Genomic DNA, 25,129 nt, shown 5'->3' with positions numbered 1-25,129 from the left:
TGAGGAGTGAGATACCTGCTGGTTTCCCTCTCAGTGTAAACACACACACACACACACACACACACACACACACACACACACACACACACACACAGAGCTGTTAACAGCAGAAATTCAGTATTGGAAGACGATCGACCTTGGTAAGTTGATCAGATATCTATTTGTAATGATTATGTGGAATAAGACTTTTTGATTCTGAACTGAATTTTCATCCAACGATGAAACAGAAACTGCGCTGAAAGACGTGAAATGTTGTCACATGTTTTATGTGACAAGTTGCGTGTACATTAATTGATCCTGCTAATGAAAAAAAAACGATGTACTCACTTATTATTTCATATTTATTTTTGTTCTGTTAGAATTTGAAACTCCCCATGTGGCTTAACTGAAATATAAAACACGTACATTTAACTCAGCCACGGCTCTTGTCCTTATTTTCAAGACATTTTTATTGGGAATATTTTGCAAGATTTATCACCCCCTAATAGTGTTGCATATGTGCAGGATGTAATTATATGGATCTGGATTGGTGGTACTATGTCTTGCAAAAGCTAACCGGTGATTCAAGAGAAAGTAATTGTCAGTAGTGCAGACATAGGAATGTATTTTCAGCTCTTAATTCAAGAATACTTTGCACATATTGCTAATGCTTCTTGCAAGTTTTTTTCCTCTTATTAGTCTTAGACTTTTATTCTGAAATTATTCACAATGAACACAACACTAAACACTAAGCTCGACTCTGACTGTGTTGAACAAATTCAAAGGAAACAACGTTTTGTCAGGTATCTTTATGAAACCACTCGTAAGAAAAATAAGTGATACTGGTGGTTTGCCGTCTCGATACCAGTGGTGTTGATGCTCACCGAGAGGAAGAAAGTGTGAGTGGTGAGGCACACTGTATTGTTGTCCGACTGGTTGGGCGGCTGGTTCTGTCAGGCGTCGTAATCCCAGGTTAGTGAAGCAGAGAGAGAGGCTGACGTAGACTGAAACAGAAAATTGAACGAGGGGTGTTGCTTCAGGAGGTATACTGGCTCAGACTTGTTGGTTTAGAGGAGGACTGGCTAAGAATGAACTGCTGCTCTCCTTTAAAGAACTTCTTTGAAAACCACAGGAAGTAGCTACATGTGTGAGTGGATCAGAGGTCATTTGTAGCTCCACCTTAAATATCTTCTCATCCTTCTCTCTCCAGCTGTGTGTTCATAGAAATCTGCTATAACCTAAACATTTCCTGGAGGAAGGATGACAAACATCTCACGATATCTTGTTAACGTAAGTCAGATCTTCCACACATAAACCGTCACGCCATTGACGACCCTGATGACTGATAATGTGTTTTTTATTCTGGTTTTGTTGATGGTTTTATGGACGTTTTTTATACATTCTCAGTCTTCTGTTGTTACTTAATGAACCCCTGTATTTCTGTATTTAATGCCTCTCACGGTGTCTGTTGTTTCTATTGTCTGATTCTATGTGCCTGTGTTCTATGTGGTTGTTGTTTTTGTTTTTCTTCTCATAGTTGAAGTTGAAGTCATACAAAAGATTATTCAACTTCTAGATTATATGTAAAGATGTATTTTCTTTTACCCTCTCATCTCTTCCTCCTTCCTCCTTCCATGCAGCACCTGCTGACATTCTCCCTCCAGGATGGGGAAGTGCAGAGCGTAGAGGAAGCCCAGGCGCGTCTCTCCGTCCTGGCTCAGAACAAGAAGCTGTGGAGTCAACAGATGTTCCTGGACGTTGGAGCAGAGGCCATTCACCTCAGGGACACACAGAGCCAGGTCAGAAAAGACACACCATGGGGCCTTTAGGGTTGGGGAAGAAGATGACATTTATACATGCATTGCACACGTATTACATTTCACATATTATGAGATTTTTTTCACACCTTCTTGTGCAGGACGAGCTGGAGAGATACTCTTTCAAATCCCTTTTCCGCTGTGACGCCATCAACACAGAGAAACATCATCCATCCCTCCTCCTCTTAGTTTGCCAGAGTGCAGATCAGAAGAAGCCAGACATTCTCTTTTTTAACTGTGAGACTGTAAAGGTGAGTGGAAGCAAAAGAAAACACCACAGCAGTTCCACTGTGTCAGGCCGGACTATAACTGCCGGTCAGTAAAAAGTCCACGATTCATATTGATGTCCACAACAAGCTTTAAAGACTTTATATGTGATTTTTTGATCCAGCAGATGTCGCCCTTGAGCACCAGCATGAAACCAAAAGAACTTGCGCTGCATTGTTGTGTTAGCATGCTAATGCTAGTGATCTTTATTATGCTCGTATCTTCACACTGCATGTAAATTTACCTGAAATGAGCGTGATCTAGAAACACAGTTAAGCAGTGAGTACAGTATGTTATTCTTCTTTTCTCTAGTCCCTCAATTAAACAACTTTTATACACGAGGGGAGGAGTCAGCCGGCCGTCCCGGCGATGTAAACAAAGTGAAGATAGGACTCTGAAAACTCTGAAAACATCACAGACAGTGGGACTCAGGTGTTACACCCATTGTAGACAGTCATGACTCACAGAGTTATTTTCAGAGGATATACTTGATTTATATTACATTTAAGTGTGAAATTTTTTTTTTAGCCTTCAGCTAAAATCATTTTATGTTCATATGTCAACAAACATATTTCATGACTCATATTTATTTCCAAAAGTAAATGAAACGTTGTTACAATGTAAAACAGTATTTACTGTGTTCGCCTGCTGACCAACACTAAGGAATAAAGAAGGACGGGATAATGAAGTTCTCTTGCTGCTGCTCGCCTAGCTTCCCGGTCAATAACGTCATGTGACATTCAAAGAAACTTTATCGACAGGGCAACATAACAAACAAAATAATAACATCTTGACTAATAAATGACTGAATTAACAGTATAACCTACTTTTTAAGATTGCATGTAAAGGAAAACAAATAAGCAATCATATTAAATAAAAGTCTAGCTTTTTAACTTCATGTGTTACTATGGCATTCTGTTTAACTCAAGCAGCGCCAGCTACACTGACTCAGTCTCACATATTCAGCCTTGTTCAGGTTTTACAAGTGATGCCACTTCCAGATTCTTTTTTTTTCTTTCCTCGCAGGCAGAGCAGATCTGTGACGTCATCACACGCGCGGTTTCGGGTTCCTCCAACAGCCGGAGTGAGAGGGTGACTGATGAACTCAGGTACAGTGAATGTCAAGATCACATGCTCCAAAACAAAGAATCAAAAAGGCTTTATTAGATACTTTAAATACAAATTATTTGCTGTAAGTTACCCATGCAAGTCAAACTTTTAATTGTGTCATACATTGTTTAGTTCGGTATTAAAAGAAGAAAGGTTTTCTTTCAGTTTGTCTGTATGTTTGCTTCTATCTGCAAACAAAAGACAAGCCCAGATATTACATCATAATTCAGGCTTATCTCCCATTGTGTTGCTTTCCCCTCATTTTGCTCCCATTAAAACCGACGCCCCCCTCCCATACATATATATATATTAACCTAGATTTAAAGAATACCCCTAGATGAATCAAACTGTGCAATTAAAAATAGACTTATTACAAGAAATGTACATAACCCGTGCAGGGATAAAAATATATGTGACATTTAAACAAGAACCTATAAACAGTTGAGGGAAAAAAAAATCTGTAATTAGACCTGAATATAAAAAATAAAAAAGTGTTGACCTTCTGAAGTTGTGTTGTTTATATATGTACAGCAATGTTTAAAAAGAAGATGCAAAATGATCAAAAAACAAACACTGAATAACAGTCAGTGCAAACATTAAAGGTGTGATTTAAATGAGGGGTGATGTTCGTCAAGAGTGAGGTTATGATTTAATATTCCCCTGAATCAAAGCAGCACATCACCATGCACCTGTCTCAGAGCGCGAGAGAGAAAGAGGGAGGACAGTGTAAACAGCTGAGAGAGAGAGACTTGTTTAACCGGTTTCCACATAACTTAACAAGGTGTGACGCAGATAGCAAGGCCATTGTGACAGAGAGCAGAGACACAGCAGGAGGGATGACGGCGACAGGTTGCAGGCGAAGGGCCTGAGCGGGATTATTTATACTTATATAAGAAAACTTATCTTTGAAAAAAGACGTGTGAAGGACAGACATCTGCGGTAAAATGGATTGACAGCTTTGTTTTTGTGTTTTTCTATGCTGAATAATTGAAAACAAAGGAGGAGTCAGCAGTCTGTGGGATATACATATGTGTGTGCTAGAGGAGACGTTTTCATCTATAGTGAACTTTTAGTTTGGCTTTTGAAACCATCTTGTTGCTCTTGTCATTTGTTTAAAAGGAGAATTGAGATTAAAGTGTGGGATGCAGCGTCAGCCATGACTAAGCAAAATGACAGTGTTTACAGTTTTTCTATGGTGGAATAAGGGCTTCAGGATTGAATTTCAGAGGATTCACATGGTGTGTATTGTGCGTCGCCTGGCTGGATACACAAACCAATGTCTTTCACACAGAAGATCAGACTGACTGCGATCACACGCGTCGTTATGAGTGTGTGTGACTTGTTGAAGGGTGTTTACCTGCTGAGTGAGCAGTTACCTGTGGGAAAACATTTGAGAGAGCAGGGTTGACCCGTGTCCTCTTGTCCTTTTAGGCTTCACCAGAGCGCAGGAGAGATGATCGACCCCTACGAAATCCCAAGCCCACCCATCGCACACGCTCCAAATCCCCCACCGGCTAACCCTCCACCTTATCCTGGACTTAGAGGTGAGAAAAAAAAACACTTTGTTCACGTGTTAATGCCAGCAAAAAAAAAAAAGGCTGTGATTTAAACTTTTGGAGTGATAAGAAGGTGAAAGGACGAATTGAGAGATGGGAGAGGTATTTCAGGGGAACAGAGATTGCTTTGTGTATTTGTGTGTTTAAGGAGGGTGGGAGGTGGTGGGTGGGTTTCAGGGGTAAAAAGGGGGCAGGGATTCCTAATGCAGCAGGGCTATGATTGAAAATGGATGAACTGAATTCTCTTCTCTCGCCTACAGCAAACGGCATGAATGGCGGTCTTGACATCTCTTTCCTGCAAGCGGAGAGAGAAGTGGTATGTGTCACCTCTCTGAATGATTTCACCGAAACTCTGGCTGCATTCGATATCTGTAAAGTCAAACTTGTTCACTCTCTCAGGGAATCCTCAATCACTGTTTTGATGACATCGAGAACTTCATGGGGAGGCTGCAGCAGACTGCGGAAGCTGCAACAGTGCTGAGCCAGAGGAAGAAGAAGAAGAAGAAAAGTAAAAAGCAAACTGCTGAAGGTAAGAAGATACAGAAGACTTTTTAAGGTTGAACTCTCACAGTTGTGATTCCTGAAAAACACTCTGTTGGCTGTTTTTAAACTTTACTTTGGACCGACAGAGGATTTACTCACTGCAAAGGCTCGCCCCCCACCAGAGGAGGAGTTCATCCATATCTTCCAGAAATTCAAATACTGCTTCAGTCTTCTGGTGTGTATTCCTTCCCTTCACCTGTCTTAGTTTGCTTGCTTTATTTTAATATTAAAAAATGAATTCCTCTGTTTTCCTTTACAGGCCCGTCTTAAGTCAACCATCACAAATCCTTCATCGGAGGAGCTTGTTCACCATGTGTTCAAACCTTTGGATATGGTGAGAGAGCATCATCACCTCTTAGGTCTTGTTGGGAAAACTTGTTGTTGTTATAGCTGTTAGCACGAAGCCTTCTTTAGCTTCAAACCGGGTAGGACATGATGAATATCTTTAAATATATTCAGTGTGTCCGGATTTTCTTGCCATATACTATAAGAGAACAAAATAGAAATAAGGATGTTAGTCTTTCATATGTGTTCGTACAGAAAAGATCTGATTTCTTTCTCTTAACAGTCAAATGTATCACTGCTATAGTTTTAATTTATGTGTACATCATTGAAAGAAAAGTCAGACAGAGAAAAAACTCACTGAGGGCTTATCTCAAAACCTCACCCGAAGAGATGAACAAAGTTACAATAAAATGAGTTTAAATAAAACAAATATAACAATACAAAGTCAAATATCATCCATCATATTTTAACTAATTACATGCAAACATAAAAAATAAGAAAGAACAAAACATAACAAAATCAGGACAATTCACAAATCAATAACAAATCTTTCTGCTGAAAGTCTGGTTTCCTTTTTTTAGGTCAAAAGTCTCTAAAGCCTAAAAAAATCCTTACAGGAGCTTTACGTTGTATAATTGATGTTACTTTGATTAAATATTTAAAGTTTCGTTTTTATAAGAAAAAGAACATTTTTGGAAAGCATTATGGACTCAGACTTTCTGCACCCGTCTTTCCCAAGTCCCAGAGGAAAGGGGGACAAAAATGGACAAATACCTATAAGAGGATCAAGGAAGTCTGTTAAGTAATGAAGGTTATGTGCTATGTAAATTATACTGTGCTTTTCTTAACAAAAAGAATATTAATATATATATATATATTTAAAGTTTAAAGTTCAAAAGAAAGATCTGTTTGTCCCTGAGATGTTATTGAATATAAGTGTGAAAGAAGTGAGCCTGTGTCATGTCAAAATAAAGGAAAGACGTCAGTGTTGTTGAGTTATGTTGCCATAAACTACAAGTTCAATTCAGTATTTACACAAGGCAAGCAAACCCTCTGATTGAAACTCTAAACACCTGATTAATGCATCGTTTGTTTGATGTCGTTTTCATGGCTGCTGCTGCAGTTTGGTGATGCTGACATTTGAATCATTCGGTTTACATTTGATTTGGACTCTTTTATTTGGATGTATGCCACACTGTGGCTGACTGCTGCTTTGATCTAAAGCCAGATATTACTTCCTATAACAAATTCAGGAAGATGTTTTAAGTTACCCTCTTTCTCAAGACCACAAGTCTGTAGAAAGTAGAAGATTAAAATCCACATATACATTTAACTGTTTTCATTCACCCCGGCGCAGTCTAGTCCTGTGAAGGCTGTTTCGTCATGAGCCGGGGATCCGGCCGAAGATTTCTGCCTTTTAATAAGACAGTTTTTTCTTACCACTGTAACTTTTGCTGCTCATGATGGATAGGCCGGGTCTTTGTAATATAGCAATAAGTAAGGTCTTTTACCTGCTTTTTGTAACATAACAATGAGTAAGGTCTTTTTACCTGCTCTTTTGTAATGTTAACAGACAAAGAGTAAGGTATTTTACCTGCTTTTTGTAAAGTGTCTTGAGATAACACTTGTTATGAGTTGACGCTATACAAAATAAATTGAATTGAATTGAATTGAATTTAAAGTGCTCCGGGAATGAAAGGTGTGTCAGGTATGAATCAGTCCTCCAGAAACAGAATCAAAGGGTGGAACAGGTGTGTTTGATTTGTGTACACTGGCACACCTGAATGGAAGCAGCCTTGTATTTATGGGACTGTCTGTGTAACTTTTTCATGTGTTATGTAATGCGTCCAAAAGTGTCACTATGGTACACTTGTTTGAATATGAGGGCTAATATCAATTTGACATAGTGATAGCTAGATGTACATGATTGGCTCTCTGTTTGCAGACTGCGAGCAATAACTCTTTTTTTTTTTTTTGGTCTCATCATGGTGTGTACAGATGGTGAAAACTACAGGGGGACCAGGTCTGGGGGCCTCAGTGTCCAGCCCCGCCTTGACCAGCTCTGCTGTCTCCCTGCTTCAAGACACTCTGAGCGAGGGGGAGAGGCAGCTGTGGACGTCTCTGGGTCCCAACTGGACGCTCCCACGGTCAGTAAAACAATCTCTGAGTGAGCTTGTGTTACAGTAGTATTGCTTAAATGAAGAAAAAAATAAATACAACTTTCCAAACACAATTCTACATTTTTACTTTATTACACCTGGTTTCTCATGAGGTATTTTATTCATTTCTGTTGAGGAAACAAGCTTCATGATGTAATGAAAGGTCAACAGGAGGCGCTGGTTTAGCTGAATCAGTAAAGCAGGCACTTCATATAAAGAGGTGAAGATCTCGACGCACGGGTTGCTGGTTCAACACTAACCTATGAACGGTTTGTGATGTCAGCCCCACTTTTCCTGTTTATCTTCATGTTAATAAGATATTATCTTATTAACACGGAATATAAACATATATATAATATATAATAATATAATATAATATAATATAATATAATATAATATAATATAATATAATATAATATTATTATAATTATAATAATATAAATAAATAGTAAATAAATATAATATAATTTATAATATAAATATAAACATCTAATATCTTATTAGATGTTATCTTCTTGATTATCTTTGTTTATCTTCATCTGACCTATTGATAAAGGAAACTGACCAAAACAATACAAACCAACAATAATAAATCTGGGAAACAAAGATTTTCAGAGAGATTTCTCAGGCAGGAAATTAGCTACCAGTACTTTCACCTCCAGCAAGTATTTTTACATTCAGTTGACAAGCCTAAATACATGTTGTATTTATTTTTTCATTTTTTTAACCAGTAAGAATGTTAAGTTAAATCCTAAATATATAAATCTCTTCTTATTCTTATTTTTTATATTTTAAGTGCTTTTTTTATGTATCTATTCTTATATTGTTTTATTTGCTCTGATAACCTGCTGCTGTAACACCACAATTTCCCAGTTTGGGATCAATAACGTAATTCTATTCTATTCTATTCAAAACTAAATGTAAGCATTTGATGAAACATCATTAAAACTGATAAGATACTCTGATTAACTGTAATGTGTTTTTTTTTTCTTCACAATGTCAAATCCAAAGCTCGGTGCAGTGACTCTCCTCTGTTCTCTCTCAGCTCTCAGCTCAGAGGCCCTGTAGCTCCGTACAGCCCTGTCTTCTTGGACGGTTGGAAGCCGGAGGCCTTGAGGGCAGACGGGCAGGTTTGGGAGGATCCAGTTGAGTCACAGCACAAACATGAAGACCTCCGAGTAAAACAAGAGGTATGGAATACCTGCCTGTGAGCGACATGGGTTAGACACTCACTCAGGAGAGAAAAGAAAAGATGTAGAAGTGTGTTAAAGGGGTTGAAGGTATCAGAATCAGAAATACTTTATTAATCCCAGAGGGAAATTCGATTGTTACAGTTGCTCCAAAATATACAATATAGCAGTAGAAATATATTAATAAAAATATTAATCAAATAGAATAGGAATGTAAGTAAGATATCAAGAATAGGTACAAGAAATATTTACATGAATAAGAGTCAGATGGAATATATAAACACATTATCAAGGTTATTGCACTTTGTTATCATGGACATATTATTAATTATTATTATATTGCAGTTTTAATAAATAATGAGTTATGGTGGAGGTTTTTCTTTTTTACAGTAATTACAGACACAATATAATACAAAGGTACACAATATAGGAAATGTATGTTCAAGACACTGAAGAGTCAAATGCCTACCTATTTCTTTACTTGCAACAAAGTGTTAGTGTGTGTGTTTTGAAAATGTGGGATTTTGTCCACCATCCCTATTTCCTCTTCATGACGCTCTGCATGTTCATGTCTGTTTGTGTGCTTTATAATCATGCACATCTGTCCCACTCTCAACCGCAGTTAGCTCCAGATGTCCACATCAGTGATGAAACGTAGGTGACCTTTGCGATGATTTAAAATCACTTAAACTGCTGCAGTTGATTCCGGACTGCTTGATAAAGAGCGTCTGTCTTCTTTCCCCTACAGAGACGGACTCCCCACAGACCCTGAGAGAATCTACAGCTGCACCTATGACTTCATCGCCCGGAACAGCAGTGAGCTGTCGGTGCAGCAGGGGGAGACAGTTGAGGTAAAGGAACACAGAAATATGTGTAAAAACACTCAGATTCAGATTCAGATTTTTTTATCGTCCCACAAGGGGAAATTTGCGTTGCAACAGGAGCACACAGAAGACAAGAAACACAAGGACAACATCACCATAAAAACATAAACCAAAGCAAATTGGAAAATCAGACAACACAGCAAAATATAAAACCAAATAAAATCAGTCAAGAGCCCGTACCAGAATGGAAATTCAAGTTGTTAAAGTGCAAAGTGGAGGTGTGCAAATGTGCAATTCAAGTGCAAAAAGAGCAACAAATAGCTAATTGATGTTTAACATATTAATTGCGTGTGTGGAAATACTTCATCTCCACAATAATGATGATGTGGTAGAAACTGTATATTTATTATATTAACATGATTAGTGATAGTAATTTGTTAAAATGTATAGGGAAAACATCCAGTTATTGATGAAATGGAATCACAGAAATTTGACTGACAAAAACCCCCGCTCCATTTTTCAGGTGGTTGAATCCTCAAAGCGCTGGTGGAAAGTTCGTAATCGCTTCAACCAGGTTGGATTCATCCCCTTCAACATCCTTGAACCCATTGCTCACATTGACAGCCCTGTCATCAACAAACACCCCATTGTAAGACACACACTCACACACACACATACACATGTGCACAAACAACACACACACAGAGGTATGCTTCCACTTGCACATACCTGAGTGAATTCCAGTCTCATTTTTCTCTCCGCTCCACATTCCTGCAGGCTCCAATTCTGCCTAACCCTGCAAAGACTCTCACCCCAGTCCCACCCAGCCCTCCTGCTTTACATCTCGCCCCCACCCACTCCCCCCAGCACCCACGCAGCCTGCTGCCATACAACCAACACACATCAGCTGCGGAGGATTCTGAAAACAAAGGTATTGAGCGGTGTGTGTGTTTGTGTAGTAGGTGTGTCACAATATATGGAGCTGTGATGTCCAGCTTGTCTGTGTTATAGTTCATGTGTGTGGATGTGTGAGTGTGTGTGTGTGTGTGTGTGTGTGTGTGTGTGTGTGTGAGTCAGAGATTAGAGCCTCATGCTACCAGTAGTGACAAAGACACTAGCAGAATACAAAGAGAAGAATCAGTCAGGACGGATCAGGAGAGAGAAACTGTCCGTGGCCATTACATGCAAAAGCATTCCCTTTAGGGGGGTAACTGATGGGGGGTTTACTGTGACACATAAATCCTTTTCAAATTTAACTTGAATAATAGATTCAGAAACTAACAATGCCAAAACATCAAATAATAAGTGACCAGACTATATACTAAAATACTGTACAGTAATTAGAGCAACACCACAAAATCAAAGATATATATAAATGATTTATTACACACCAAACTTATATTATCAAGAGATAAAAGTCAAGTATTAAATAAAGCCTCACAATAGAACAGAATTGTGTAATAGAATCGTGTTATGGTATAAAACAAACCTGAAATAGATATAATATCTGACTGAAAACGTTCACTACAGAAGCCCTGAGTGGACATAAATCAATACATTTGATTGACTGTTCCTGTGATAATGAACACCTTCCTGTTAGTTTCTTGAGATCTTGACAAAACGTAAACGAACGTATAAAAAAACAAACGTATAAAAAAGCTTTTCTCCTCTCACTAGCATGGTCAAATTATTAGGTGAAAATCGGTGTTAGCAAAATAAATAACTGAAATTAACTTGTTATTCGTGAAAACTGCTGTTGTTTTCTCGAGATAACAAGTTAATAAGCTGAGATCTTGAGAAAACAACCACAAATCATGGGAAAACTGTTAACATAAATTGTATGGATGCCTTATGGCTTCTTCCATAGTATACCCAAAAAGTTACACCTAAACTCATACTTGATTGCATATTAGTAAAATCTACTTTGAGGGTGACTAATTTGCCTGTGGTTGTTTCAGAACCACTCTTGTTGAATTGTTTTAGTATCATTGGTGTATAAAATGCTTTAAGGCTTCACTGTCCTTCTGAATGTTTCAGTCATGTTGGTGAACGACGAGCTGCTGCAGAGGCTGACCAATGGAAAGAGCAACCTGAACAAACCTCTGCACATCCCTCGCTCTGCAGAGACCTCCGTGCCTCTGGACTACCACTCTCCTCCAGACGAGGTGGCCCAGTGGCTGCGAGGGAAGGGCTTCAGTGAGCCGTGAGTGACGTCACACAGCTGCTGACCGCAGACCTGTTTACACACTGGGAGGGCTGCCAGTAAAATGCTATTTATTCTTTAGGAGGACAATATGATTGACCTCGTTTTTTTTACATTACCAGTTTAAAAAAGAGATTCCCTGGGTGAATAATATCTTAATGTGAAGCAAAGAAAGATGGAAAAGCAGGTGCAGACTTTTTTTTGTTTCTCTAGTTTATGACTCTGGAGTTATATGTGCTTCTTTCGTTCTTCAGGACGGTGACATGTTTAGGAGTACTGACAGGTGCTCAGCTCTTCTCTCTAAACAAGGAGGAGCTACGAGCTGTGATTCCAGATGAGGGCGCCAGAGTGTACAGCCAGCTGACTGTGCAGAAAGCACTGCTGGAGGTGAGTTAAAGGACTATTAAAGAAGCAAAAAGCCCATTGCAGTAACCAGTGACAGTGAGTGCATGAGAACGAGTTCAATCGATGTTTAAGGTTTTCAAACTTGATAATTGGTTTAACTAAACAAACAAAAAAAATAACATAATTAAAAAACTATTATTTTCTTATGATGAATCAGAATATTTATACATTTTTAGCACATCATTTTAAGATAAAAAACATTCACAGTAAAAGGCGTCTTAAAATAGGATAACTTAAAATGACAGTCTTACACACAGGTCCTTGTAAGAGTTATTTATAAGACAAAAACTTTTCTAACTTTCTGGGAGATGCAGGGTTTCTGTTGTAAATGTTAAATCAGCATGTTTTCTGAAGTTTCATAGTCAAAGACAAATCAGTATTTTGCACATTTTTTTACTTTTTCATCAATATTAATTCAATTACCGATAAACTTTTTCTTGAGTGATTCATACCTATTATGTATGTTCTTAATGCCACCTATAGGGACTAGGATATCCATTCTTAGCTGCATTACTTGAATTATCAAATGTATCATTTACATGGAGAAATTGTTCAAAGGTAGTTTATTCTGTGAAACTTAAAAATGGCTGTGAACTGTCCATCTGACTGATGCTAACGTGAGACTATGCTAACTCATGTTTAGATGGTTAATTGTGTCATGGCTGTTTGCAACTTGCTTTAAACTATTTGTGAAATCATCAGTAAAGCTCTTGAGTCAGCCATGAGGTCCAGTTAACACCTCCCAATCATTTTTAACTCGTGAACATATCAGCTGCTTATATTATACAGCGCTTTGCACAACACATCGCTTTCTTGTTAAAACAACAACATAACCTTTTTTTCCATGTGCTCCTCTCTTTTCCCAGGATGCCAGGAGAGCCACAGAACTGGAGGAGGTGATGGAGAAACAGAAAATGAAGGTGGATCTGAAGGAGGAGAGCAGCACACTGTGAGCAGCAGGAGTTTGAGATGAAGGATCGTCTTCTTCGATCACTTCAGAGTCAACTCCTGAATGTTTGAATAAAATTCACCAGAGATCAAATGTGACAGTGACTTCACCCTCCCCGTTGACATATGGCTCATTAAAACGTCATAATCTCATCTTAAAACCAAACCTTTGAGACGTCAGCTTCTGATGCCGACCGGCACTGATCAAGTCAAATATTTAACCTTCAAATACCATTTGTAATGTATGTTGTTGATTGTGCTGTGAATAGCTTTCTTTCTTTAGGTTTAGACTAACTTAAACAGAATGTATTTATCTTGTTTGTAATATACTTGATTGAAGCCATGATCAACACGTGATAAAAAAAAAAGAGCAGACAATTCTTAAAATGGTGGGACTTTTTTTAATTGAGGCTTGAAAGAAAGATTTCCAGCAGAACATAAACAGATATGACTCCACACATTAGGTAACACAATGTATCCATTCAAATCTGTTTGCAATTATAAATCTATACACACACAAAAAACAAAAATCAGAAATGGGGCAAAATTTATAATGATCAACTTGAATAAAAACAAATGTACAGTAATAGCTCAGAATTTCCAATGTTTCATTTTTGTACCTACTTCTTCACATGCCAACAATGACTCAGAATTTACCTTTTTTTTAATTTTATTTTTTTAAATACAATAAATCAAAACCAAAACACATGATGTAAGAAGAGACTTCAAACAAGATTTGACTTTTACTGGCCAGACTCTCAATCCAACAGGTTTCATTGACTACTGACTGCATGAAATAAAACTTAAAAAAAAAAAATAGAACAATTAGAAAATAAGGTTGATACTAATGAGCAACTTCAAAACCTTTTGGTTTCCAAATGAGTATCTATAACTTGAACTGGGTTTTATCAAACTACGTATAAGTGGACAGACATTCAAGAACGGGTGATAAAAAAAACAACCAAACCTTAATAAAGAAGATCACAAAGAAAGCTTGAGAGGACTAGGCTCTTCACACCATGACAATCAGTAGGCCCAAATCATATTTACAGACAGATTCTGTCTCTAGAAGTAGCATCAGTGAGCAAGAAATGAAAATGAGTCGGTTAAGTGTCAGGCTTCAGACTATCAGTTTACTGTTTCTTCTCCTGCTGGGATCATTTATAACAAGACATTTTGGATACAAACAGCCACCAAATTACAGATGTGGGCTACAACACACTCCACTACTGATCATGACTAACCCTCCCACTCCCTTCAGTTTCAATCTGATACATCTGGAAGCTATAAAATGTAATCAATAGAATATCTCAGGTTTGTGTACACTCTGGAAGCAAACAAAGGAGGCAGGCAAGAGACATCAGAATATTAGAAATGGACAGACAGGTGAGACAAGAGGAGGATGCGTGGTGTCTGATGGTTGTTTGGTCTTCAAAGGTCTCCCATGTCCCTGTCGTCTGCCCGGCGGGAGTCCGACCTGCCGTTCATACCATCCCGCCTGTCGTGCTCCCGTGACCGGTCTCTGGAGGAGCGCTCTCGGTCCCTGGACGACCTGGGGCGAACAAGACATTTAAGGAAATTAGAGTGTCGTATTACAATGAATTAAGGATGCAAAAGTGTATTTGGAAAAAAGCCAAATGAGAAGTTCCAACACTCTAAAGAGGTTTAGTTAAGATGTATGGTAATGCTTGTTCCAGAGACCAAAACATTTACACACTACTTCCAGTCATAAGCAAAATACAAAGATGAGGTGTGTCTTCATTTATCTTCATGTAGACAGTTGCATTTGTTAGCTAAGGCACTGATTGGTTTACCCCTCCTCACACACACAAATCTAGATCTTTAAGTGTTTGCCTAAAAAGTAAAGTGCTTCAATTGTAAAAACAAAACACGGGCACTCAGTGACTTAAGTGCTTCAGACTCTGCAGAGGCTTAATGTGAAAAGTGTTATCTTAGGTAAGGGTTTACTTGTGCTTGGAGCTCTGCTCGTGGCTGTGACGGTGTCCTCGGCTGCGGGAGCGGGAGCGGCTGCGATGCCTCCTCCTCCTCTCCCTGGAGCGTGAGCGCGTGCGGCGCCTGTCCCGGGACGAGGAGTGAGAGCGCCTCCTTCGGCGGTCACGAGACCGGGACCTGGTAAATGAAGAGTTATAAATTTAGCTCACATAGCTCCTTATATAGAACCGTTGATTTATAATGTGGACGAGTGGAGCAGCTTTCATACCTTCTATGCTCTCTGCTGCGTGATCTGGTCCTATGAAGGGGAGAGATACCAGAATCAGAATTTGGGCAATAAAACTTATTAAAAAAAATCATAGGGATTGTAATCACTGTACTCACTTCTTCTTCATCCTTTCCTCCTTCTCCCTTTCTTCTCGTCTCTTCAGGCGCTCCTGATTCCTTTTCTCCTGCTTGTCGACCACAGTTTTCTGAACAAAAATCAAAATGCAGGCATCAATAAGTGGTGAAACCATTTTCAGTCAAACCTTGGAAGAGTTTAAATACACAAGTATTTTTCTATAGTTCACTGAATGTCACTCCCACAAAAATAGGGAAATACAGGACTTCCGGTGGCCTGGCGAGTAGTATGGCAGCATAAGAAGGTAATACCCCTTAATTCAAGTTTCTAACAAGGTTGAAGTAATTTAAACTCAAAGAACGATGAGTGGGGACAAAACTAAGAAGGGGAGAACAACGACTCGGGGCTACGTCGAGCCCGAAACTCGACACGAAGGCAACACTAGCGAAACGCTCACAGGTGATAATGGCGACACGACTGATAACGAGACCTCACCTGCTGCACTTAGCTCCCTCAAAAAAGTTGTGAGTTAAGTGGTAGCTGAAGGCATGCACAACCTTAAATCAGAAATGAAAAAAGAACTGTCGCAGGTCAGAATACATTTTGTGGAAGACAGGAAGGTAAAATTCGACAAACAAGTTAGCGTCAAGATAGAGGAAGTGGTTAAACGACTGGGAGACATGGAGAGGAACATGGCAGGGAAGGATGACTGGGACATTGGAGTAAAAGACACTCTCTTTCAGCTGCTAAATAGTCAAAAGCGACTTCAGGAGAAGGTAACGGACTTAGAAGGACGTAACAACATAAGGATCTACGGCATCCCCGAAAACGCTGAGGGCTCTTCTATGTCACGCTTTGTGGAAAGTATGATTTTGTCGGAGCTGGGGGAAAGCATGGGCCTGTGCGGTGAAAAGAGTTTGGGAATTGAGAGAGCTCACAGGGCACTCGGCCCCCAGCCTCCTACGAGCACAGCCCCGCACTCAACAGTGGTCCGGTTTCTACAGTTTAATATCAAGGAGAAAGTCCTCCACGCTGCATGGAAGAAATCTATTCATGTTCAAGAAAAAAAGAGTGTTTTTCGACCACGACTATGCAGAGAATGTGCAAAAGAAGAGGAAAGAGTACAACCCAATTAAACGAGTACTAAAAGAAAAGAAGATTCGTTTTCAAACACCGCTGACCCGGATGCGCATACACTTCGACTCAGGCGCGGTCACGTACAACAGTGCCGAGGAAGCCTCGGAGGATCTAAGGAGACGTGGATTCACAGTGGGACTGCTACCTACGAGGAAATCCAAGGACATCATAGTGGAGTCTATTAACGAACTCTTGCCATGGAGTACAGCAGGGACTCGACGAGCTGGGAACGCGCACAACTACCAAGGGAGCATACGTGAGAGGCTGAAGGAGTTTCAGAGGCGGGGCCGAGAGGATGCCCCAGTTGATGAGTAATGCCTTTGCCCTTCTCCATGGAGAAATGTTTATATGTTCTCTATTGGCCCTTTGGCTGAAAGAGAAATACCCTACTCTGCTGTGATTATAATGAGCTAGTAACAAAGACTAATCGGCAATCTGGGACCTCCCCTTAAATTTATGTTGGAACAATGAACGATGCAGGTGATTCTCACAACAAGCCACCCAATTTTTCTACAACCCCCCTTTTTTCTTTTTTTTTTTTTTAATTTGGTGATACCCCCCCCCCCCCTTTTTTTTTCTAAGTAGGCTACTACCGAGTGGCCCCACCTAGTGGCTTTCCCCCTCCACATAAAGAGGTTGCAAGGAATCCTCTGAACTGGAAGACCTGTTTGGTATTAGGATGGTTCTGTTCACAAGTTCAGTGAGTTTTATCTTGTTTTGTTTTTCGTGTGAGGACTGGCACTGGATTTTCACAGGTACAGGTTAATATGTTTATGGTGAATGATACACATGCAGTACTATAATATACAGTCTCTGAATGTGAATGGTATAAACAATCCCATCAAAAGAAGCAAAATTGCTACAAAACTAAAAAGAGAAAACATCAATGTTGCTTTTTTGCAGGAAACCCATTTGTCTAACACAGAACATGAGAAGTTAAAGAAAATGGGCTTTAGAAATTCTTTTTTTCCTCACACAGAACGGGGAAGGAAACAGGAGTAGCTATTCTTATTTCAAATTCAGTTTGCTTTGAACTAATCTCAGAACATAAAGACAAAGAGGGTAGATTTGTTTTAGTAAAGGGTAAGCTTGAGCATGAAGAAGTCACTCTTTGTAACATATATGCACCCCCAGGCAGCAGCATCACCTTTTTCAGAGAGATATTTAGCCTTATTGCTGCAGAAACATATGGTACATGCATATGTGCAGGGGATTTCAATATACTCCTTGATCATAAATTAGACACAACTAACAGGGTGAGAAGAAAGAGTCTCTTGGAAAAACAAATCAATAAAATTCTACAAGAACTGGGTCTTGTTGATATATGGAGATATCTACACAAATATGATAGTGAATTCACCTTTTATTCTGCAAGACATAATGTCTATTCCAGAATCGATTACATCTTCATGTTTAGCAGAGATTGCCATAAAATCAAAGACTGCAAAATAGGACAGAGAGACCTTTCTGATCATGCTGGATTAACTATGAAGTTTCACCTGGAGAGAAGTCCAAAAATCACTCATTGGCGGCTAAATACAGGTTTATTAAATAGTGACATATTCAAAACTGAAATGGCTAAGGAAATAGAAACTTATTTAGAACATAATGATAATGGAACGGCCAGCCCTGCAATTTTATGGGATGCAGCAAAATCATATGTTAGGGGAAAAATCATTGCTAAGTGTGCTAGGCTTAAAAAGATTAGAGCTAAAAAGCTATCAGACTTGCAGGAACAACTTAGAAACCTGGAGAAACTTCACTCTGTTGATAAGGACCCAAGTATACTTGAGCATGAGGCCTGTTAAGCAGGAGATAGATAAAATCCTTAGTGAGGAAATTGAAAAGAAATTAAGATTCATGAAACAACGATATTATGAGGCAGGATCTAAAGCTCATAAGTTGCTTGCATGGAGACTTAGAAAACAGCTAGCTGAGAATACAATTCACAAAATTAGGGACCCTGTTACAAATAAGTTTACTAATAAATTAGAGGAAATTCAAAATGCATTTGAAAAGTACTATACACTACTTTACACACAACCGGACAGAGCAGACGGACTCACAATTCAAAAATTTCTTGCTTCATTAGATCTTCCCTCTATAGGTAAAAAACAAAATGACAAGCTAGTCACTGAAATATCTACCGAGGAAATTGATAGTGCAATCTCAAATATAAATGCCAATAAATCACCAGGCTGTGACGGATTCCCTCCAGAATGGTATAAGTACATGAGACAGTCTCTGATTCCCTTATTAAAAGCCTCTTTTAACTATACTTTAAGGGGTGGAGCTCTCCCACCATCATGGAACGAGGCATTTATTTCAGTCATACTGAAGGAGGGTAAAGATAAAACAGACTGCAAAGGTTATAGACCAATAAGTGTTTTAAACGTAGATTATAAGGTGTATGCAGCAATATTAGCGAAGAGACTAAACACAATAATGCCCTCCTTGATAGATGAGGATCAGACAGGTTTTGTAGGTACAAGGCAAACGCACGACAACATAAGAAGAGCCCTCCATATCATTAATCAAATCTCCAATCAATCATTAAGTGCAGTCATTCTCAGCCTCCATGCTGAGAAGGCGTTGATTCTGTAGGATGGGACTTCCTATTTCAGGTTTTGAAAAGATTTGGTTTTGATGATATATTTATACAATGCATAAGAATGCTCTATTCTTCTCCTACGGCGAGGATAAAAGTTAACGGGTGTCTCTCGATCCGAATAGTTCTCCAACGAGGATGTAGGCAAGGCTGCCCACTAAGTCCCTTACTATTTAATTTCTTTATAGAGCCGCTTGCGCAGACTATTAGAGAGGAGACCGCTCTGGAGGGTATAACCATAGGTGGAGATGAAAACAAAATTTGCCTGTACGCAAATGATGTTCTTGTAACAATGAAAAATCCTGAATCTGGTATTCCGTTGCTTATGGACATCCTGAAGAAATATCATCAATACTCTGGTTATACACTCGACATCCAAAAAACACAAGTTTTGACCTTCGGCTTTGCTCCTTCAAAGCAATTAATGGACAGGCACCGATTGAGTTGGTATCAACCGCAAATAAAATATCTTGGTGTCCTCTTCACAAAAAATCTTTCACAACTATATGATGTTAATTACAAACAGCTGAATCGGAGGATATATGACGATCTGGGGAGGTGGAGCCTGCTCCCCCTCGACCTTGGCAGTAGCATCCGTACAATCAAAATGAACATTCTTCCACGGTTACTATACTTATTCACAGCACTGCCAATAGAGGTCCCCGCTAAACAATTTAGGGAGTGGGATAAACACCTTTCAAGATTCATATGGAATAATAAACGACCAAGAGTGAGATATTCCACTCTGCAACAGCCGGGGGAGAGGGGGGGCATGGCTCTGACTTGTTTTAAGGATTATTATGTGTCCGCTCAGTTGAGACCTTTGGTGTGTTGGTGTAACCCAACCTATGAGGCTAAATGGAAAGACATTGAGCTATCTTTAATAGATATACCTATTCAGTCAGTGTTGGGCTGTCCTGACAGATTTAACAAAGTGATCCAGCTACAAAATCACCGTGTAAGCTTCTCTTGGAAAATATGGTCAGAAGTAGTTAAGAGATTTCAGCTTCGCAGGGAGATCGGTCTATTAAGCTGGCCGACATTACAGGACCATAAGTACAAACAATGGACTAAACGAGACATCACCTCCTTCTGTAGAATAATACAAAAAGGAAACCTAAAGAATTTTGAGGATCTGCGTCAGTCTTATGAGTTGGGTAAAGAGGATTTTTACCGATACCTACAGATTCGTCACTTTTTTCTGAAGGAAATAAAGATCCCAGATTTAGCCGAACCCACTATAATAAAACAAATATTTATTGATGCTTATGATTCAAACAGTACCAAAGGCATAACTGGCAAATTCTATAAAGGTTTTACCTTAATGAACAAAGATACAACAGGTTATGTTAGACAGCGCTGGGAAAAAGAGGCCAATGTATTAATATACAAGAAGCATGGCTTCAGATTTGGAAAAATCAATCCACTTCAACAAATTATTTTTTTTGGCGAGACTTCTGCTGGAAAAATCTGATACGATTTTTTATTACCCCAAATCAGAAGTCAAAATTTAGTGGTTCTCCAGCCTCTTGCTGGAGGTAATGTGGAGTGGTCTCGGCAGACTGTGTACATGTTTTTTGGTCTTGTCCACGTCTAGAGCCCTTCTGGAAAGATGTGAAACTGTTAATCGCAGAGACTCTGAACATTACATTGGATTTCTCTTTCACATCCCTCTACCTCGGGAAAATTCCAGAAGGTCTTGGTAAAAAGGACATATACCTTTTAAAGTTTCCCTGTGGTGGCAAGTAAAAAAGCGATTACTAAATGTTGGCTCCAGAGGAACCTCCTACCATGAGACTTTTGAGGAAAATTGTGAATTCCATCAGCTTTATGGAAAAAATGACTTTTGTCCTGCGACTTCAAAAGGAGAAGGGAGAAGAATATTGGAGAAAATAGGATTTATACAAAGATAAAGACTCGTAAATATATATTGTTTCATTAGAATGTACCATCCATTAAGTACTGTACCTGTGCCTTTTACATTCTTGTATTTGATCTTATTCATACTGTCTTACTTTAGTCCTCACTTGTTCTGTGTTTCTTGTAAAACAAAAATGAAAAATAAAGTATAAAAAAAAAATAAAAAAAATAGGGAAATACCTTTAGTTGGTCCAGTTTCTCCCTGATCTGGATGAAGCCCAGGTGAAGCTTCCCACCAAAATGGTCAGCCAAGCGGCGGTCGTTGTCATGGAGACCCAGGTAGGCAGAGCACACCTCACAAACCCGAAGCTTTTGCTGCTGGAAGCTGGAGGCTGGCATTGAGTTTCTGTACTCTTCCTGAGGATTTAAGGATCAGAAGGTGGACTTTTTAGTTAAGACAATGCAGCCTTTGATGTAGAACATCCTGCAAATTTCCCCTTTCTTACCTCTGCATCCTTCTTCCTCGTGCGAACTTTCTCCACTTCCTGCAGAACCTTCTGAGCCTCATCAACGTTTCCCTCGGCTCCGAGCTGCTCGGCCTTGGCCAACAGCTTCCCGATTTCCTCGTTCAGCTCATGAACTTTCTCTGCCTGCAACACAGAACATAGAAAACAATTAGAACATGAGTTTATCCTCCCGGACTGGAGGTGGCATAAGAAAATGAAATACTCAGTGGATAACCAACTTGTGAATGTGATTTCCTGGCCCACAAATGTTTAAATGCCTTGCGTCACACACCTTTGCTGCCACCTCAGCGCTGATCTCCTCTTGGGTCTCAGCCAGGCGCTTCTTTGCCAGTTCTGTCCTTCGGTCACAGTCAGCAATGAATGACTCCAGGTGATCCACCGCCTAAAGGAGAGGGAACATTTGTCAACCAAAAAAAATAATTAGATATTTGGAATTGCTAGATTAGCATGCACGTAATAAATAAAAACCTTTTGAGCCTATGCTAATTTTACAGCTATTATCTCAATAAAAGCAGTGTTCTCATAACAACCAGTGTGTGAATGCTTTCAGCTACTTCTCTAAATAACCCACATAAAATAGAAAAAAGAAAGAAAGAGAATCAGTTTAAAATAGCCAGAGTGACTTCAAGGGTGTTGATAATTCTTATCTTAAGGAGAGTCTCACTCACATCAAGCTCAAAGAACAGATCTCTCTCCTTGGATGCAATTTCATAATCTGCTCGTAGTGCCAGGTCGTGGATCTTTGTGCACTCCCCCAGATCCATGCGCTATCAAAAACACAAGAAGACATCAACTAAACAGAAACAAATCAAAGCTCAATAACATTTATTCATGTCAATTTAACAGTCTACAATTTTTGTACATAATGCAGTTCATCTTCTTTTATTTTTCCAGATTCGCTGTAAAATAAATGATCATGGTCTAGGGGTAATGAGGGATTACTTACAGTTCCAGACAGGATGTCATGTGGACAGCAGTTCAGAAGATGACTTTTGCAGACTCGCTCGTCGGTGAACTTGACCCTCTGTCGTGTCTCATCGCCTGAAACAGTCCAAAAAAACCACCAGTGAGAAAGACCTCACATACTTGTTAGCCGGGGCGAAGTATCCAGTGCTCTAAAACATGAAACTGTAACTGCACTACATTTATTGGGCAGATTTGTGTAACTTAAACTGCATCTGAGCATTCTGTGCCCACTTAACAGAGTAGAAATCATTTCTCCTGATTCTGATGGTCAGGGTTGAACATATATTTGTTTGATGTAATGCTTTATTTACCTGTATTAGTATGTTACTCTGCTTGACTTTGTTGATTATCTATTTATGTGTCAACATTAAAGACAAAAAAATAACGTGTGACTTTATACTTAACTTCTTTTTTTCATCACGCTTACCTTTCCAAAAGAATAACAAAAAAACAAAATAATGAGGCAATGTGAGAGCCTCAAGAGTTTAAAGTGTGATGAGGCTCAATGTCCATTCTGTACATGTGAAGAATTGGAGTTTATACATTTATATTTTGAACATTGAAATAAAAAGAAAAACAAAAATGTAAAAGGAAATCCAAGGAAAAAAATGTAGTTTATACACACTGCGATCTGCACCACATACTGTACCCTTCTGCATCTTCAAGACCTCAGCTGCAGAATTTTAAACCCGCTGTAGAAAAGTATAAATGGGAACAGTTTTCTTGCCCATACCTGTAGTAAGAAGTTGGGAGTCATACACAAGTCAGATTGTAAATGATGTGTGCAAACTTCTTTTTTTTTTGCTTCGATGACTGTTAAAATTGCCTTCTGAAAACAGACGTCAACTGGAAAAAAACTCGTTTGGACTCAGCGCGACAGACGTCTTAGCTCAAGCTTCTTAAAACTACTCCAAATTGTAACTCTAGTGCCACTGAAGATATACCCATTTGTGAGTGATTTAAAAAGGCTACAATAACTTCCGGAAGGCAAACAAATTGTTTGGATATTCATCATAACAGCTTTAAAAATTATGTGTGACTCACGGCTCGATGAACATGAGGCTTTTCTGCAACTCCTTTGCAGATTGTTGTAGGCTGGCAAAGATACACTGAACCTTAATGAATAAAATAAAGGGGCCACAATTGTTCAGTTTGTATGCAACACATGTATGGGAAGAATTTGATATAAATCTTATAACACATACACCCACAAACTCACACCACAAATTCACTCTAACAGTACAAATTGAATGATCAACTTGTTACAGATGACCAACAGGGCTGTAGTCAGAATGAAGCTTTAAGACTGGCAGAGCAGTCTTTGCTGCTTTTTACTGACCATGACAATCAGACAGATTGTTTACCTTTTAATGTCTGTATCCAAAGGGTGATAGATGGTTATTTAAAAAAGTTCCATATTACAAACTGTTCAGTAAACTCAAGTAAAGATTCTTATTTAAAGTATATATATATGTGTAATGCTTTCATTACATTCTAAATTGTAAAAACATTGTACTTTTTACTCTTTCTACGTGACTTCTTAGCGACAGAAGTTTTTTAATAAAAAATGTGGTCACCTTTGAATACAATATTCAATACATGTTTTATAAATTGTCAAAAATGATTCAACACCACTATCACTTAGATACTTCAAAAACGTGTTGAGACTGATTCTACAAAAGAAACTTGTTTTTACTTTTTCTAACTTTTAAGTTTTAAAACATAAATGATAAAGGTTTATGTTAATTCAGAGACATGTTGGCCTAATGTAACGTGAAGCCTGTGAGGTCTTTCATAGTCTATAATGAGTAGTACTATTAGCATTAGATTATCTTAGACATCATCTACTGGATTCTTGTCCTGATCGATACATTTTAGGGTTGAAAGCTCAGTGATTTAGCGCCTTGTCTTGGGTCGATCCGCAACTTCACAAAACACAACAGCGTTAGCTAACTTAGCTACTGGTTACGTATTCACGTTAAAAGACGTTCATCGAGCTAAATGTGACATTTTAAACAAATCAAAATACCCCAAAGTGGATACAAACATTATTTCTCAACGTTAATCCGTAGACGCTAGTAGTGAACGTTATATTATTTTAACCAGCCCTCTGCAGTACATCCATTCATGCAGGTCTGCCCCTCACACACCAACACAAGCCAGCCTCAGCAGTGGCTCCATCTTGGCTAGCTAGCTAGCACAGCTAGCATGCTACGGCGACTCACCATCCCTCGCTGTTCCCATCAGCTGGTCGAGCAGGGCTCTCATTTGAGCTTGGGCAGACATTGTTGTCGGTGCTCCGTCGATAGCGCTTAATGAAAATTTAAGCAGCCGAAAACAGTTCCTTTACGTTCCTGTTAGGTGATAAAAAATGTCATTCGTCCAAGCATCCCCTCTTGAAGCCCTTTCCTAATTCGTGGACTATCCAGTTTCCGTTTTACATTAGGGA

At 39.0% G+C, this 25,129-nt stretch overlaps 2 protein-coding genes across 6 annotated transcripts; one reads left to right on the top strand and one right to left on the bottom strand.

Annotated features, from left to right (window-relative positions):
• eps8l1b (EPS8 signaling adaptor L1b) lies at positions 1–13,883 on the top strand. The gene is made up of 19 exons (XM_065949533.1): positions 1–140; positions 1,190–1,269; positions 1,620–1,778; positions 1,898–2,047; positions 3,090–3,172; positions 4,605–4,717; positions 4,990–5,045; positions 5,129–5,258; positions 5,359–5,447; positions 5,532–5,606; positions 7,556–7,704; positions 8,762–8,906; positions 9,529–9,560; positions 9,655–9,757; positions 10,254–10,379; positions 10,508–10,661; positions 11,768–11,933; positions 12,188–12,320; positions 13,205–13,883. Exons 2-19 carry the CDS (start codon positions 1,240–1,242, stop codon positions 13,289–13,291), a joined length of 1,980 nt encoding a protein of 659 aa, XP_065805605.1. The 5' UTR covers positions 1–140; positions 1,190–1,239; the 3' UTR covers positions 13,292–13,883.
• On the bottom strand, positions 13,665–25,126 carry luc7l (LUC7-like (S. cerevisiae)). Of its 5 annotated transcripts, none has more exons than XM_065949546.1 (12): positions 24,906–25,116; positions 23,725–23,795; positions 23,330–23,413; positions 22,661–22,755; positions 22,383–22,481; positions 21,986–22,096; positions 21,694–21,837; positions 21,428–21,604; positions 15,624–15,712; positions 15,508–15,537; positions 15,255–15,416; positions 13,665–14,838 (listed from the first exon to the last, which is right to left on the bottom strand). In XM_065949546.1, exons 3-12 carry the CDS (start codon positions 23,337–23,339, stop codon positions 14,718–14,720), a joined length of 1,038 nt encoding a protein of 345 aa, XP_065805618.1. In that variant the 5' UTR covers positions 23,340–23,413; positions 23,725–23,795; positions 24,906–25,116; the 3' UTR covers positions 13,665–14,717. The 5 variants fall into 5 exon arrangements, with proteins under 5 accessions (XP_065805618.1, XP_065805619.1, XP_065805616.1 ...); XM_065949547.1 differs by having other exon boundaries at positions 23,330–23,372; XM_065949544.1 differs by having other exon boundaries at positions 23,330–23,795.
• Positions 25,127–25,129: the final 3 nt, after the last annotated feature.

The sequence above is a fragment of the Labrus bergylta genome, chromosome 21 (genome assembly GCF_963930695.1).
Source record: "Labrus bergylta chromosome 21, fLabBer1.1, whole genome shotgun sequence".
NCBI classification, from domain to species: domain Eukaryota; kingdom Metazoa; phylum Chordata; class Actinopteri; order Labriformes; family Labridae; genus Labrus; species Labrus bergylta.
This window is presented reverse-complemented; position numbering and strand designations above follow the sequence as displayed.

What these genes read in the sequence shown, in the direction of transcription:
- luc7l (XM_020637573.3), bottom strand. Translation starts at nt 24,966, where the DNA reads ATGTCTGCCCAAGCTCAAATGAGAGCCCTGCTCGACCAGCTGATGGGA. An exon ending in GATGGGAACAGCGAGGGATG is followed by an intron (nt 22,756 to 24,905) that starts GTGAGTCGCCGT and finishes GGACTGTTTCAG; the next exon opens with GCGATGAGACACGACAGAGG. An exon ending in CGCAGCAGAGAGCATAGAAG is followed by an intron (nt 15,417 to 15,507) that starts GTATGAAAGCTG and finishes TTCATTTACCAG; the next exon opens with GTCCCGGTCTCGTGACCGCC.
- eps8l1b (XM_065949533.1), top strand. Translation starts at nt 1,240, where the DNA reads ATGACAAACATCTCACGATATCTTGTTAAC. An exon ending in GGGAAGGGCTTCAGTGAGCC is followed by an intron (nt 11,934 to 12,187) that starts GTGAGTGACGTC and finishes TTCGTTCTTCAG; the next exon opens with GACGGTGACATGTTTAGGAG. An exon ending in TGCAGAAAGCACTGCTGGAG is followed by an intron (nt 12,321 to 13,204) that starts GTGAGTTAAAGG and finishes CTCTTTTCCCAG; the next exon opens with GATGCCAGGAGAGCCACAGA.